Source organism: Xyrauchen texanus, chromosome 5 (genome assembly GCF_025860055.1).
Source record: "Xyrauchen texanus isolate HMW12.3.18 chromosome 5, RBS_HiC_50CHRs, whole genome shotgun sequence".
NCBI lineage: Eukaryota > Metazoa > Chordata > Actinopteri > Cypriniformes > Catostomidae > Xyrauchen > Xyrauchen texanus.
In genome coordinates this window covers 52,259,214-52,274,463 of record NC_068280.1, presented here as the reverse complement: position 1 = coordinate 52,274,463, position 15,250 = coordinate 52,259,214, and the positions used below count along the sequence as shown (strand labels likewise).

General features: G+C 40.4%; 1 protein-coding gene across 1 annotated transcript in view; it reads right to left on the bottom strand.

The window, feature by feature from the left end:
* Positions 1-14,829, bottom strand: part of zgc:152904 (uncharacterized protein LOC767777 homolog) — a 143,923-nt gene extending 129,094 nt beyond the window's left edge. The window contains exon 1 of the mRNA XM_052126357.1: positions 14,808-14,829. Coding sequence (XP_051982317.1) covers positions 14,808-14,829 — 22 coding nt within the window. The remainder of the gene's footprint in view (positions 1-14,807) is intronic.
* Between the last annotated feature and the right edge of the window lie 421 nt (positions 14,830-15,250).

Here is a 15,250-nt window from a genome sequence, read left to right as displayed (position 1 = left end):
CACCAACATAATTGTCAAAGACATATATTTAGCTGTTAATCGCCATATGTCTGTAAGTAAAACAAATAGGCGAGTCACATGACACAACAACATGACATCGATTTCCATGAAGCGCTCCTACGGATGCAGCGCCAACAAAAGTGCCTCTGGTAAGAAATCTATTGAAGCTTCTTCACTGAAACCGGTTTGGTTGTAAAGTGTCTCTAGTTTCGTTTGATATGCTGCTTTAAAAAATCTGCTCATTTTTTGCGGATAAACATGATGTCCACATACATGGATTTTGGGATATTATTCCTATCAAAATTTGTCTACATTAACACTTGCATTCCTATATTTAATGTACATTATCACATTGAGAATAAATGTATAAATGAGTCTTTCAGAGGCTTTATATGGAGTTATGATGAAAATAAGCTGCATTACAAACTGTTCTGAGACCAGTGCAGACAGACAGCACCCTGGAGGTTAAGTCATGCACTAAATAGGGAGCAAGGGAGCATCCTATAGCTCTCCTATAACTGTTCTGAGACCAGTGCAGACAGACAGCACACTGGAGGTTAAGTCATGCACTAAATAGGGAGCAAGGGAGCATCCTATAGCTCTCTATAACTGTTCTGAGACCAGTGCAGACAGACAGCACACTGGAGGTTAAGTCATGCACTAAATAGGGAGCAAGGGAGCATCCTATAGCTCTCCTATAACTGTTCTGAGACCAGTGCAGACAGACAGCACACTGGAGGTTAAGTCATGCACTAAATAGGGAGCAAGGGAGCATCCTATAGCTCTCCTATAACTGTTCTGAGACCAGTGCAGACAGACAGCACACTGGAGGTTAAGTCATGCACTAAATAGGGAGCAAAGGAGCATCCTATAGCTCTCTATAACTGTTCTGAGACCAGTGCAGACAGACAGCACACTGGAGGTTAAGTCATGCACTAAATAGGGAACAAGGGAGCATCCTATAGCTCTCTATAACTGTTCTGAGACCAGTGCAGACAGACAGCACACTGGAGGTTAAGTCATGCACTAAATAGGGAGCAAGGGAGCATCCTATAGCTCTCCTATAACTGTTCTGAGACCAGTGCAGACAGACAGCACACTGGAGGTTAAGTCATGCACTAAATAGGGAGCAAGGGAGCATCCTATAGCTCTCTATGCAGTTAAGTGCATTCAGTAAATAGGGAGCAAGGGAGCATCCTATAGCTCTCTATGCAGTTAAGTGCATTCACTAAATAGGGAGCAAGGGAGCATCCTATAGCTCTCTATGCAGTTAAGTCATGCACCAAATAGGGAGCAAGGGAGCATCCTATAGCTCTCTATGCAGTTAAGTCATTCACTAAATAGGGAGCAAGGGAGCATCCTATAGCTCTCTATGCAGTTAAGTCATGCACCAAATAGGGAGCAAGGGAGCATCCTATAGCTCTCTATGCAGTTAAGTCATGCACCAAATAGGGAGCATGGGATCATCCTATAGCTCTCCTATAACTGTTCTGAGACCAGTGCAAACAGACAGCACACTGGAGGTTAAGTCATGCACTAAATAGGGAGCAAGGGAGCATCCTATAGCTCTCTATGCAGTTAAGTGCATTCACTAATTAGGGAGCAAGGGAGCATCCTATAGCTCTCTATGCAGTTAAGTCATGCACCAAATAGGGAGCAAGGGAGCATCCTATAGCTCTCTATGCAGTTAAGTGCATTCACTAAATAGGGAGCAAGGGAGCATCCTATAGCTCTCTATGCAGTTAAGTCGTCGTTCACTAAATAGGGAGCAAGGGAGTATCCTATAGCTCTCTATGCAGTTAAGTCGTTCACTAAATAGGGAGCAAGGGAGCATCCTATAGCTCTCTATGCAGTTAAGTCATGCACCAAATAGGGAGCAAGGGAGCATCCTATAGCTCTCTATGCAGTTAAGTCATTCACTAAATAGGGAGCAAGGGAGCATCCTATAGCTCTCTATGCAGTTAAGTCATGCACCAAATAGGGAGCAAGGGAGCATCCTATAGCTCTCTATGCAGTTAAGTCATGCACCAAATAGGGAGCATGGGATCATCCTATAGCTCTCCTATAACTGTTCTGAGACCAGTGCAGACAGACAGCACACTGGAGGTTAAGTCATGCACTAAATAGGGAGCAAGGGAGCATCCTATAGCTCTCTATGCAGTTAAGTGCATTCACTAATTAGGGAGCAAGGGAGCATCCTATAGCTCTCTATGCAGTTAAGTCGATGCATTCACTAAATAGGGAGCAAGGGAGTATCCTATAGCTCTCTATGCAGTTAAGTCGTTCACTAAATAGGGAGCAAGGGAGCATCCTATAGCTCTCTATGCAGTTAAGTCATGCACCAAATAGGGAGCAAGGGAGCATCCTATAGCTCTCTATGCAGTTAAGTCATTCACTAAATAGGGAGCAAGGGAGCATCCTATAGCTCTCTATGCAGTTAAGTCATGCACCAAATAGGGAGCAAGGGAGCATCCTATAGCTCTCTATGCAGTTAAGTCATGCACCAAATAGGGAGCATGGGATCATCCTATAGCTCTCCTATAACTGTTCTGAGACCAGTGCAGACAGACAGCACACTGGAGGTTAAGTCATGCACTAAATAGGGAGCAAGGGAGCATCCTATAGCTCTCTATGCAGTTAAGTGCATTCACTAATTAGGGAGCAAGGGAGCATCCTATAGCTCTCTATGCAGTTAAGTCATGCACCAAATAGGGAGCAAGGGAGCATCCTATAGCTCTCTATGCAGTTAAGTGCATTCACTAAATAGGGAGCAAGGGAGCATCCTATAGCTCTCTATGCAGTTAAGTCAGTGGTTCACTAAATAGGGAGCAAGGGAGTATCCTATAGCTCTCTATGCAGTTAAGTCGTTCACTAAATAGGGAGCAAGGGAGTATCCTATAGCTCTCCTATAACTGTTCTGAGACCAGTGCAGACAGACAGCACACTGGAGGTTAAGTCATGCACTAATTAGGGAGCAAGGGAGCATCCTATAGCTCTCTATGCAGTTAAGTCATGCACCAAATAGGGAGCAAGGGAGCATCCTATAGCTCTCTATGCAGTTAAGTGCATTCACTAAATAGGGAGCAAGGGAGCATCCTATAGCTCTCTATGCAGTTAAGTCAGTCGATTCACTAAATAGGGAGCAAGGGAGTATCCTATAGCTCTCTATGCAGTTAAGTCGTTCACTAAATAGGGAGCATGGGAGTATCCTATAGCTCTCCTATAACTGTTCTGAGACCAGTGCAGACAGACAGCACACTGGAGGTTAAGTCATGCACTAAATAGGGAGCAAGGGAGCATCCTATATCTCTCTATTCAGTTAAGTGCGTTCACTCCTAAAATCTGATCAAAAGTTCAGTTTCTGGCTGCAGATGATGTTTGGATCACTCAACATGTTTGACACACGTGACGATGATCATCAGTACATAGATTCAACATTTATAATGGATCACTTTATTTGAACATGATTGACAGTGATTGGATGATGCCGGACATTACTTTGAATCTGAATAAATTATGTTAATTTATGATGTCATGTCTGTAACGTCTGAAAAACATGAAAAATCAACACTCCTGGACATAATAAACAATGTGATGAAGAAAAAAAAAACGTTCTATAGTTTAGTATTATTTAAAATTTCACATCTTTATCCACATATGAGGACATACATTTTTAGGAAAACTATTTACTCGTTTATTAAGTGCTACTAGTAAAAAAAAAAAAAAAAAAAAGGAAATGGGAAGAAATAAAAAAATCCTATTCAAAACTCTTTTGACTCTTTTAGAGTTTCTGTGCGGTTCTCTCTTGTTCAGAACGGAGCATTTAAAGAAGGTTTTGCTTCAACAGAAGGCGGTAATGAGTGAAGAATGGCATTTGTGTGGCACCGTGGCATTTAGTCAGACACACATCGACATTTGTGACATTTGTATTTCCTCTCTCTTCCATCCAAATGCTGGCGGAACGATTTTTTGCAAGAACAATCCCACAGGACAATTTTATTGCTCAGGCGTTGCTCTTTCATAGCTCAAGAGTCTTAAAGGAGACCTTTGTCTTTGTCTTGGATGTTTCTTCAAATATTCCTGCTAAAATAGAACAGACATAAATGAGCCAATTGATGACATCCGTAAGTGTGTGCGTTCATTTGCTCTTGATGAGAAATGTTTGAGTATCTTGAGCACGTTTTGAGACATTGTTGAGATCTCCTCTGAAATGGTCGAGGCCTTTTTCTCAGGAGAAACCACAGAGACATTAGCAAAAGTCTCAATTTGCTCAAATTTCTATTTTTTTTTCTGAGATGTAAATCAGGTTGCTGAAGTCAATAGGCTGTTGCCAAACGCCACATGGCCATTTTCACTCCGACACAAATGTCTTCTAAACACATTTCACGTTAGGTTTGTGACCTAATGAACAGCGACAGAAGGCACATGGAAGGAAACTGGCACCGATCGCTGCTAGCTGTAGCTCTGCGGTTCTCATTAGCATCTAAGGGATTTCTCACAGAGTCGAGCTGCCACCCACCGCGTCGCTCTTAGCCCGCACACATGCCAGTCCACCCGCACACACACTAACTGCTGTTTATGCACTGTTCGCTGTGCCGTCGGCCTTGTTTGCCAATATCAGCTGGTGTTAAGCTCCTCATATCTAAGACATACTCATGTATCTCACAGATATTATGGCACCACATTCACAATGACGAGTACGGTAAAGAGATGATTTTTAACGCCAACCTTTAACGTGAGACGTACCGTGAGCTCTGAGGATGATAATCGATTGTCCATGTTATAAACATCATGTACTGTATAAAAAAAAACACATTTAATTGTGGCATTCCTGGCGAAGAACTACACTACCCATAATCCTGAAGAGAGATCAACCAATCAGAGAATAGCGGGAAATAAAGCACATCAAAAGAGCTCTGCAGCTCCGCCCACTCCCAAGAATGATGCAATCCAGTCGCTCTCCCGACACTTTAAAACCATTAATATATTTCGGAATATTTTGCCATCATTTCCAATCGTAACTGTGATGGATTCTGGAAGATGCAGAGATACAGAGGAGAACAAACGAATGAGTGACATTATGTTCACAGTTTCATTTGCAAAGTCATTTCAATGCTGCCAACAATATGTGGCGCCCATCTGGATGATGCTGTTTGTGTGGCGTTTTGCCAATTGCTCAGCACACATGAGCCGTTCACAATGCAGGGATATGAGTTATGGATATGGACCATTTTTAAATGGAGAGTTATGAAGAGGTGTAGCGTGAGATCTGGCCAGGACACCTGCGCTAACAGACCGTTGCGTTAGCATGAAATAATGACAAAGTAACGGCAGAACCTTGGTTTTACCAAAAGATGATGACAAAGTGAGAGTGTGTTTCAATGTGTCGGCCTGATCTCGTGAAAATGAGGCGACTGTGGCAACACTTTTGCAATATTACACTACACGGTTCGTTACACGCATCAGGGCAGTTCCTAGGTGAAAGGTCCAATGAGTGGCGCTAAAAGCAAGTTAACCCTTTAAGCTCTGAGGGTGTTTTAAAAGATGGCATACCACATTCTGTTTCAGTGGCATACCAAAAATGAAAGGCTCATAACAACAACAAAACATTGTATCATTGTAAAGGAAACGTTTTTTGTTTTTTTAATGATACAGATTATTATAAATTCAGAGACTCTCAGCCAAAGACACTTCTGAAAGTGTCTTATTTGTCGTTATATATCTCTGGGAGTTAATAACGTGGCTTCTTACATTTTGTGTTGATTCGATAAAGCAAAGAAAAGTTAAAGTATTACATAAATAATTTATAATAGTGTCCAAAAACATCTCCAAACAAATAAAAGATAATAATTGTACATAAGAACTAATCACACATGCAAACACAACAATGACTAAAGGTTTGCATAGCATGCAGACATGATTTTAGTTATGAGATTTCACAGAATGAGTTTCATTCTGTGTCATTTGAGTCATCATTGAGTCTGTGTCGTGTATTTGGCGCCATCTCCTGGTGGCCATATGTAACATTGTGCTTCATGTGGATTATCTAATGATCTATACATCTGATTATCTTGTGTGTGGACTCGTTTGAAAGATAATCACAGACTCTAATTAATGATATGTGATATTCTATGTTCCTTTTATATTCTGTGATGTTATAAGTGAAAACACTGCATTTAAGCAACACCAACATAATTGTTAAAGAAATATATTTAGATATTACACACTAAAATTTAGTCTGTGAGTAAAAAAAATATGCTGGTTGTATTTTACTCTTTGAGATCTTTCCAACAACATATGACACATGACTATTGATGTATGTTATGTTTTTACTGACTGCAATAATATGTACATTGAGTTTCATTCTGTGTCATTTGAGTCATCATTGAGTCTGTGTCGTGTATTTGGCGCCATCTCCTGGTGGTCATATGTAACATTGTGCTTCATGTGGATTATCTAATGATCTATACATCTGATTATCTTGTGTGTGGACTCGTTTGAAAGATAATCACCTCCTCTAATTAATTATATGTTCCCTTTAAGTTATAAGCGGATATTAGGCATATAAGCAACACCAACATAATTGTCAAAGACATATACTTAGCTGTTACTCGCTATATTTTTATCTGTGAGTACAACAAATTGGTTGTGTGGTTGTATTTTACTCTTTGAGAGCTTTCCAGCAACATACTGTAGTTTTCATTACACCAGAAAATTTAGGCTATTAGCACATTTAGTTTATATGTATATATATATATATATATATATATATATATATATATATATATATATATATATATATATATATATATATAGTAATGTGATTCTGAGACTATGTTGGAAAGTATTGACCAATATGGGTCAGAGAGATGAGAAGAGACTGACGGAGAGATGAGGAGCAGTAGATGAGACACAGGTCAGTGATCAGCATCTCTCGTGTGTCTCGCAGCGATGTTCCCACTTACGGAATGACCCTGGAGATAAATGATCCCACGTACTCTGCCATCTCTCAGTGTGAATGTCAAAGAGATATGGCCTCAAACCATCCTGACACCCTGTGTGGCACACAGGTAACCTATAGAGCCCCAGTGCCACACTGCCAATGTCACGTCATACAAAAGCATAAAACGTTTTTCAGATGGGAAAAAACGTTTAAGAGAAAAATAAGAATAATAACCCAAAGAGGACAGTGAAGTCAAAACGTTAATGCTTTAATCAAGGGCACTGGATGCAACGATATAACAATTATACCCAGGGCCGTATCAAGACAGTGTGGTGCCCCTGGGCATTATACCTCAAAAGGCCCCCCCCCCCCAAAAAAAGTTTGATCACCCGCGCGCACACACAAACACACACACACTCCAGCATTGCAATCTTGATCAGACTGTTCATTATGCGAAATAGAGCGATGTGTATCGCTATTTAGTTTTATTTATTTTTATACCGTATATTCTCCGTGTAAATTCGTGCACCGAGGCGTGGCGCCCGTACCGTTTAGGTTCAATACTGAATAACTTACATGTACCGTCCCACCCTAATATTTATCTTCATTAATGTCCTCTTCCTCACCCGAGTCTTCCTCGCTCCTGTCTCCCCAAGGACAAGGAGAATATCCTCATTCAGCCTGGCGGTCATCGCCGACGCCCTGACTAACATTAGCAGCTGCTGCATCTCCCCGCTAGCAGCGCCAGCGATGTCAGACTTAGTGCTGCTGGTGTCTGCAATTCCGTGTTCTCCCAAAAAACTAGTGATTTAACAAAAAATTTGTCGATCCCTGGAACATTTTTTATTGTAGCTAAGCGTCTAGCATCCTTCTCTTTCTTTAATCTTCTTTTTGTGAAACCACTCAATTGCCGTCTGTCCATTTTGGATTTTGATTCATTTTCTGTAGCCGTTAAAAAATGACACATTTGTGCGTAATTGTTGTGGACCAACTCAACTGTGACAGATTGGGGAGGGAGTGATAGTGGTCATGTAATCTTCATTTATTTATAATTTATTATTATTATTATTATTATTGTTAAATTAGTGTTCATAAACAAGTTATGTATGGTCTTTCAAGAATTTCAAGTTAATAATATAACAATTTACGAAAAATATTTTTAAAGCTTGTGTCATGTGGTGCCCCCTAGTGGTTGTGAATGGTTGGTGCCCCTGGGCACTGGCCCAAGTGCCCTTATGGATAATCCGGCTCTGATTATACCTCATTAATATCTAATCAGCCCGGCTCATGAATCTTAATTAGATGTTGTTCAGAGTATGACTCTGTTCCAAACCCTAGTGAGGTGCCTCGCTGTGTCTGCTGTCTACATAGGCCTCTAAGGCAGCATCCAAAGCAAATATAAACCTCATTTAGGGTTCCCACTAGGGTTGCCAACTTTAAATAACTTTAAACACTTTTTTTCCAGCTGGGCTCCAGCATGAGACACTGCGCAAAGGTTAAAAAGGTCCACCTAAAGCTGGTTTACGTAGAAAACATTTGAAAAACTGGGCGGACAGGCACAAAACAACCCTTGATACACTTAAATTGAAAAGTGTTTTAAAACAATGTCCAGGAAAAAACTAATTTCTATTAATCTTCACTTTTAATGAACACTTCTTTTTGTCAAAAGAACGAAGAGGCGGGGTCCGGGTATCTCAGCGAGTATTGACGCTGACTATCACACCTGGAGTCGCGAGTTTGAATCCAGGACGTGCTGAGTGACTCCAGTCAGGTCTCCATAGCAATCAAATTGGCCCGGTTGCTAGGGAGGGTAGAGTCACATGGGGTAACCTCCTCGCGGTTGCTATAATGTGGTTCTCACTCTCGGTGGGGCATGTGGAAAATTGTGCGTGGATGCCGCGGAGAATAGCGTGAAGCCTCCACACGCACTACATCTCCACGGTAACACTCTCAACAAGTCACGTGATAAGATGCGCGGATTGACGGTCTCAGATGTGGAGGCAACTGAGATTCGTCCCTGCCACCCGGATTGAGGCGAGTCACTACGCCACCATGAGGACTCGGTGCACATTAGGAATTGGGCGTTCCAAATTGGGGAGAAAAGGGGAGGAACACACCCTGAAACCCCCCTGCAATCAATAGACAAAGACAATATTTTTCCGTCATTTTCTACACCATAATTAACTTAATCCTTTTCCATTTTTAAAGCTCAAAGACCGGCATCCTGTTAGAAAAGTGGCTCATCAGTTTGTAGACAATAGACTATATGATTAATGTGTCAAAAATTGTATTTTATATTTAGTATAATAAAAAAATAGTATTTTTTATCACTAAAGAAACTATTTGTCTCAGTACAAGTCTTAGAAGTAATCATGCATTACAATGGATTTTTATGAAATACTGTATTTCTCCTTGGATTACAGTGTCGTTGTTTTGGCAGTAAAACCTGTTATCACAAGGAAAATACGGGACGATTCCGTATTACACGGGACGATTGGCAACCCGAGTTACCACCCATTTTCAGAAATGAATTTCCAGGTGTTTGTGATTGCTGGGTTCAGACATGAAGCATCAAGACAGAAAAGAAAATAGAATAAATTATATACAGTTGCAATCAAAATTATTCAACCCCCCTGACCAGCAACACATTCTGGTGATGTGAATGAAAACGCATCAACTAAAACCTCAGTAAACTGTCAAAGCACGTTTCTAATACACATTTGAGTGATTTTGAGAACAAAGAGTTCAGTTTACCCACATTTTTAAATAAAAAATAACTAATTTTCTCCACAAATGTCATGTCAAAAATATTCAACCCCTAAAGTCAATCATTTGTGGAGCATCCTTTATCCTTAATATCAGCAAATAAATGTTTCAAGTAATTGTTCTCAGGCTTCAATTCTCTATATTAGAGTCTTAAAGAGAAAAAAGCTTCCAGCTCATTGACATTCTTTGGTCTCTGTGCTGCCGCTGCTTCACTGACATCCCAACAAAGGTTTGCAATGGGATTTTAATGATGGACTGAAAGGGCCATTTAAAGACATTCCACAACCCATCCCTGAACCAGATTTTGGCCACTTGGATTTATGCTTGGTGTTATTCACATACAGGAAAGTCCAGTGATCACCAACCTTCACTTTACCCACTGAAGGCATCACATCGTTCATGCCAAAATGGCCTGATACCTGAAAGAATCCGTTGTGTCAGTCACATAGTCAGGATAGCCGCAAAACACCCCCCTAACAGGTCATGACCGTGGGGATGGTGTCATCCTTGTCATTCAGCCCCATAGAAGCCGTGCTTCAACGGGAGTCTACGGTAGAGGCGTGTCCCATTGAATTCAGTGGAGCAAAAGATCAGTAGGCTCTAAACGTGTCATTTGGGTCCCGCTCGGATGTTGTGCATCTCTGGGGGTCTATGGGAGCTTCATGAGCGCTATTTGCATAAGCGAAATAATCTGATTGTTGATTGGACAGTGGGCTTTCAATCAATGTACTTCTATCCCACCTGGAAGCTCTCAAATGGGCTGAACCACGTAACAAACGGCCAATCATTGAAACAGGGATGTACGTAAGTGACAGCATTTCAAATCAATACACAAACGCTGTCATTCAGTAGGTGAAGAGTGATTGGTGGTGCAGAACAAATTGATTGTGGTTTATTTTACACTATTCATTTTGTGATTATTAGTGCTGTCAGTCTTTACAAGTAACATTAAATGTTTCCCAAAGTCTAAGTGGGTCTAAGAAGAGTATTCATGGCAATAGGCATTAAATCTCTTATACTCTCATCTGCCACAATATTAATCTGCTGGTAGACTGTGGCTATTCACTTTACTACAGCAATCGTGAAGCTGCGGTCATGATTTGCATCAGGGCATCATAATGCCACCTGAAGTCAGAATTCCAACTTGGAAAGTTGTGCATAGATTTTAAACTCTCCGAGATGCAGGTGCTTGACGTCACACCAACATCTCGCCACCCGGGGACATACTCAAAGTAAGCGATAAACATTCAGTTTATTCAATAATATCGATAAATTAATGAATATTATTTTTTTTTTAGCAGAGTAGCAGGTGTTCAAAACATGGTCAATTAAACTATCTTTTGGTAATCGTACACATGTAGCACTAATGCTAGCGCTGCAGCATTGTTTATCAGTTGGGTTGCTAGGAGACATAGCGCCGCAGCATTGTTTATCAGTTGGGTTGCTAGGAGACATAGCGCCGCAGCATTGTTTATCAGTTGGGTTGCTAGGAGACATAGCGCCGCAGCATTGTTTATCAGTTGGGTTGCTAGGAGACATAGCGCCACAGCATTGTTTATCAGTTGGGTTGCTAGGAGACATAGCGCCGCAGCATTGTTTATCAGTTGGGTTGCTAGGAGACATGGCGCCGCAGCATTGTTTATCAGTTGGGTTGCTAGGAGACATAGCGCCACAGCATTGTTTATCAGTTGGGTTGCTAGGAGACATAGCGCCGCAGCATTGTTTATCAGTTGGGTTGCTAGGAGAGATACCGCTGCAGCATTGTTTATCAGTTGGGTTGCTAGGAGACATAGCGCCGCAGCATTGTTTATCAGTTGGGTTGCTAGGAGACATAGCGCCGCAGCATTGTTTATCAGTTGGGTTGCTAGGAGACATAGCGCCGCAGCATTGTTTATCAGTTGGGTTGCTAGGAGACATGGCGCCGCAGCATTGTTTATCAGTTGGGTTGCTAGGAGACATGGCGCCGCAGCATTGTTTATCAGTTGGGTTGCTAGGAGACATGGCGCCGCAGCATTGTTTATCAGTTGGGTTGCTAGGAGACATGGCGCCGCAGCATTGTTTATCAGTTGGGTTGCTAGGAGACATAACGCCGCAGCATTGTTTATCAGTTGAGTTGCTAGGAGACATGGCACTGCAGCATTGTTTATCAGTTGGGTTGCTAGGAGACATGGCGCAGCAGCATTGTTTATCAGTTGGGTTGCTAGGAGACATGGCGCAGCAGCATTGTTTATCAGTTGGGTTGCTAGGAGACATAGCGGCGCAGCATTGTTTGTCAGTTGGGTTGCTAAGAGACATAGCGCCGCAGCATTGTTTATCAGTTGGGTTGCAAGGAGACATGGCGCCGCAGCATTGTTTATCAGTTGGGTTGCTAGGAGACATGGCGCAGCAGCATTGTTTATCAGTTGGGTTGCAAGGAGACATAGTGCCGCAGCATTGTTTATCAGTTAGGTTGCTAGGAGACATAACGAAGCAGCATTGTTTATCAGTTGGGTTGCTAGGAGACATCTCTAATGAGAGTCAAACCCCTGCTAATCTAACGGGAGCACTGTAGCTTTATTGATCTTCTGAATACTTCAAAAATACTCTAAAAAATGTCTGTCGTTGTAACATATACTGTATATTTGTTTTCAACATGTACATCTATGCACAAATACATAGTATGAACTATAACTACATACGTTTATATAATGCCATAACGTTGCATAACATCTCATTTATTAGCCTATACGTTTTATTTATTTAATGGCATGGCGAAAGATCGCAGACATTTAAATTTGATGGTGGATGATGGTTCTTATAATAATTATTATTATTAAATGTTGTTGCAATTTATTGCTTCAGACACAATGAGTTGTATTCAGAACATTGTGAATGGTTAATAATAAATGATTATAGACTGAAGGTGTGATATATGGTTCTGGATGTGAGAGGTTCTTTCTCTGTAAGGTTAATTGCAAGGTTGATTTCTTGCAGCACACGTTGGCGCCTAAATAACCACGATGCATTCACCCGGTTCATTATACAGCACATAAACGGACACCATGTCACGAGAGGTCAGTAAGCTGCAGCAATATGCTAATTATTACCAGGATTTATTATTGTATTGAATGGCTTCTAAGAATATGAAAAGCCACCATATTAATACACTATACTGTATATACAATACTTTATACAAAGTCCAAAATGATTAACCCATTTTATATGTACCAGCTGATTTTAAAGGAATTTCAACACACTGACCAATCACGGTCAATCAATAGTTTATTAATGGTTAAAGCATTTGGTGCTTTATGATGTCATATACTGTCTGTAATGAAAGCAATGTCATTTATCCTTTGACAGAGAAATTCTGAGTTTGCCAAATAAAACATAGTAACATCAAAGAGGTCTTAAAGAGTTCTGAGTAGAAACGAGTGGTTGATAACGAAGTTCAAGGGCTGAATCCAGACCAAACGAAAATATGCATTTACCCATCTGTCACTTGAGTGATTTGAGAACTGACAACAGGCCCACAACAGCACACAGCGTGAAAACAGACAGAAAGCACCGTCAGTACAGAGATTTCCCCTCCTACACGCAGCGTCTGCACTCACGAAAGGAGTTTACATGTCTGTACATTTATAGAGTAACTGGTTGTCGAACACTTCCACCTACACGAGTCTTGCAAAATGAATAGAACATCTGCAGGCGATTAGACGTAAACCGAATGCAGGTGGACGAATCGCTCTGAGATGAGTGGAACCGCCGGGCATTTAATTCAACCCGATGTGAACTAAAGTGCTCTCTCTTGGGTCGAGGACACGAAAGATGAGCCTTTCCTAGCTGGACATTCTGTGGATTCATGGTTGCAAAGATGTCTTTTAGTTAGACATACATTGCTGAAATCCACAAGCTAGAAACTGATATATAATATATGCAATAGCAGGGGTAGTTTTGGGCTCTTGAATATCGTGATTTTGGCATGACTGTTTTTACATGAATACATAACGAAACATTTCTAGTTTCAACATTATCTGTACTACAGACGTATATTTAGTAGGACAAGAAAAACTAGCTTCATACCATGAGATCCACATGTGGTTTTCAACCATTGAAAATTGGTCAAATTGAACAGAATTTGTGGATGGAGCCATATTGGCAGCCCCCATATCTCTGGGATTTATCCATAAGAGGTCACCTTTGTTCTGAACCAGAATCTGAAAGATTTTTAAGACACGTCTGGAGTGATTCTGGAGACTCAAACTTTGGGAAAACGACACAAAAAAGTGTCTTTTCCCCATTTTGGGCCCACACCATTGATGTATAACTCAACAAGTGTTGTAGAAGTCTACTGATTTTAGTAATAGATGGACCTATCTCTTTGTAAAAATAAAATAGTGATGCTATCACCTTTCTAAGGTTATTTATTTAACCTGTAGTTTTGCTCCAAAATCATAGGCGAAAATGGCCATTTTGACCCCCCCCTACAAAACAATGGATTGCTCTGTATATATTAATACATGGCATTTAATATTGTGGCTTTCATCATCAATTATGTTTAACGTTGTTCAAAAAAAGTATTAACAAAATCAAAAAATGTCATAAGATTCTGAAATTTGACATGCAATAATCCCCTAGTTTGTTTTTGCATTAAAGTTTGAACTCAATATGAACTGCTGTCATCGATAATCCTGTAGCATGCCAGATAGTTTTCGGAGCAGTCACTGTACTTCAACTGTTTTAATTTCCAATCAGCTCAAAGTGGTGCTAATGAAGCAGTGTTTTTAAAGGAAACACCCAAGAGATTCGATTTCTAAAAGAACGGCTTTCTCCTCCTTACCACCAAACATTTCTAATAATACTAACCCTTGTGAGATTTACGATGGGGAACACTGATCAAAGCACATCTTTTGCAACAAAGACAAACAAGCCAAACTGCTGAATCTGCAACGTTAAGAAGTGCCCAACGATACAAAGTCCAGTGGGAAAGTATCAATACATTTCTTTTAAATCGAGACATTGTTCAAGTCTGCATTCTGTGTACAGGGTAATGATGGAACTACTTCAGTATACATAGAGTTTTAATGAGATATTCTGAGGCCTGGTTTAATTGATTTACCTGCAGACGAGTAGTTAGTCATGTTGTCTGACTGTGTTTGCAATAAAACCAGCTGTCACACTAAACAGCTGAATCTCTAAAGAAAGTGAGTTTTAATAGTGAGCATGTTAAAATTATTGCTAGTTTTGCAACTAACAACTATTTTGATTATCTATTCATCTGCAGATGGTTTAATTCCTATTTTTTTTTTTTACATTTTATTTTTAGTATTTAATTGAAAAGCATCTTGACCCAGATTAAAACCATTCTCAGACTATAAAACAAGAAAAAAATTAAATGTGCCAAAACAAACAAAAAAACATTTGAAATACGTTAGAAATAGTGCTGTCGAAGTTAACGCATTATTAACAAAAGATTTGTTTAACGCCGCTAATTATTTTTAACGCTGTTAACGGTAATATGACCCTTTGAATAAACTGTAGTTCATGAGAAGCGAGTCAATT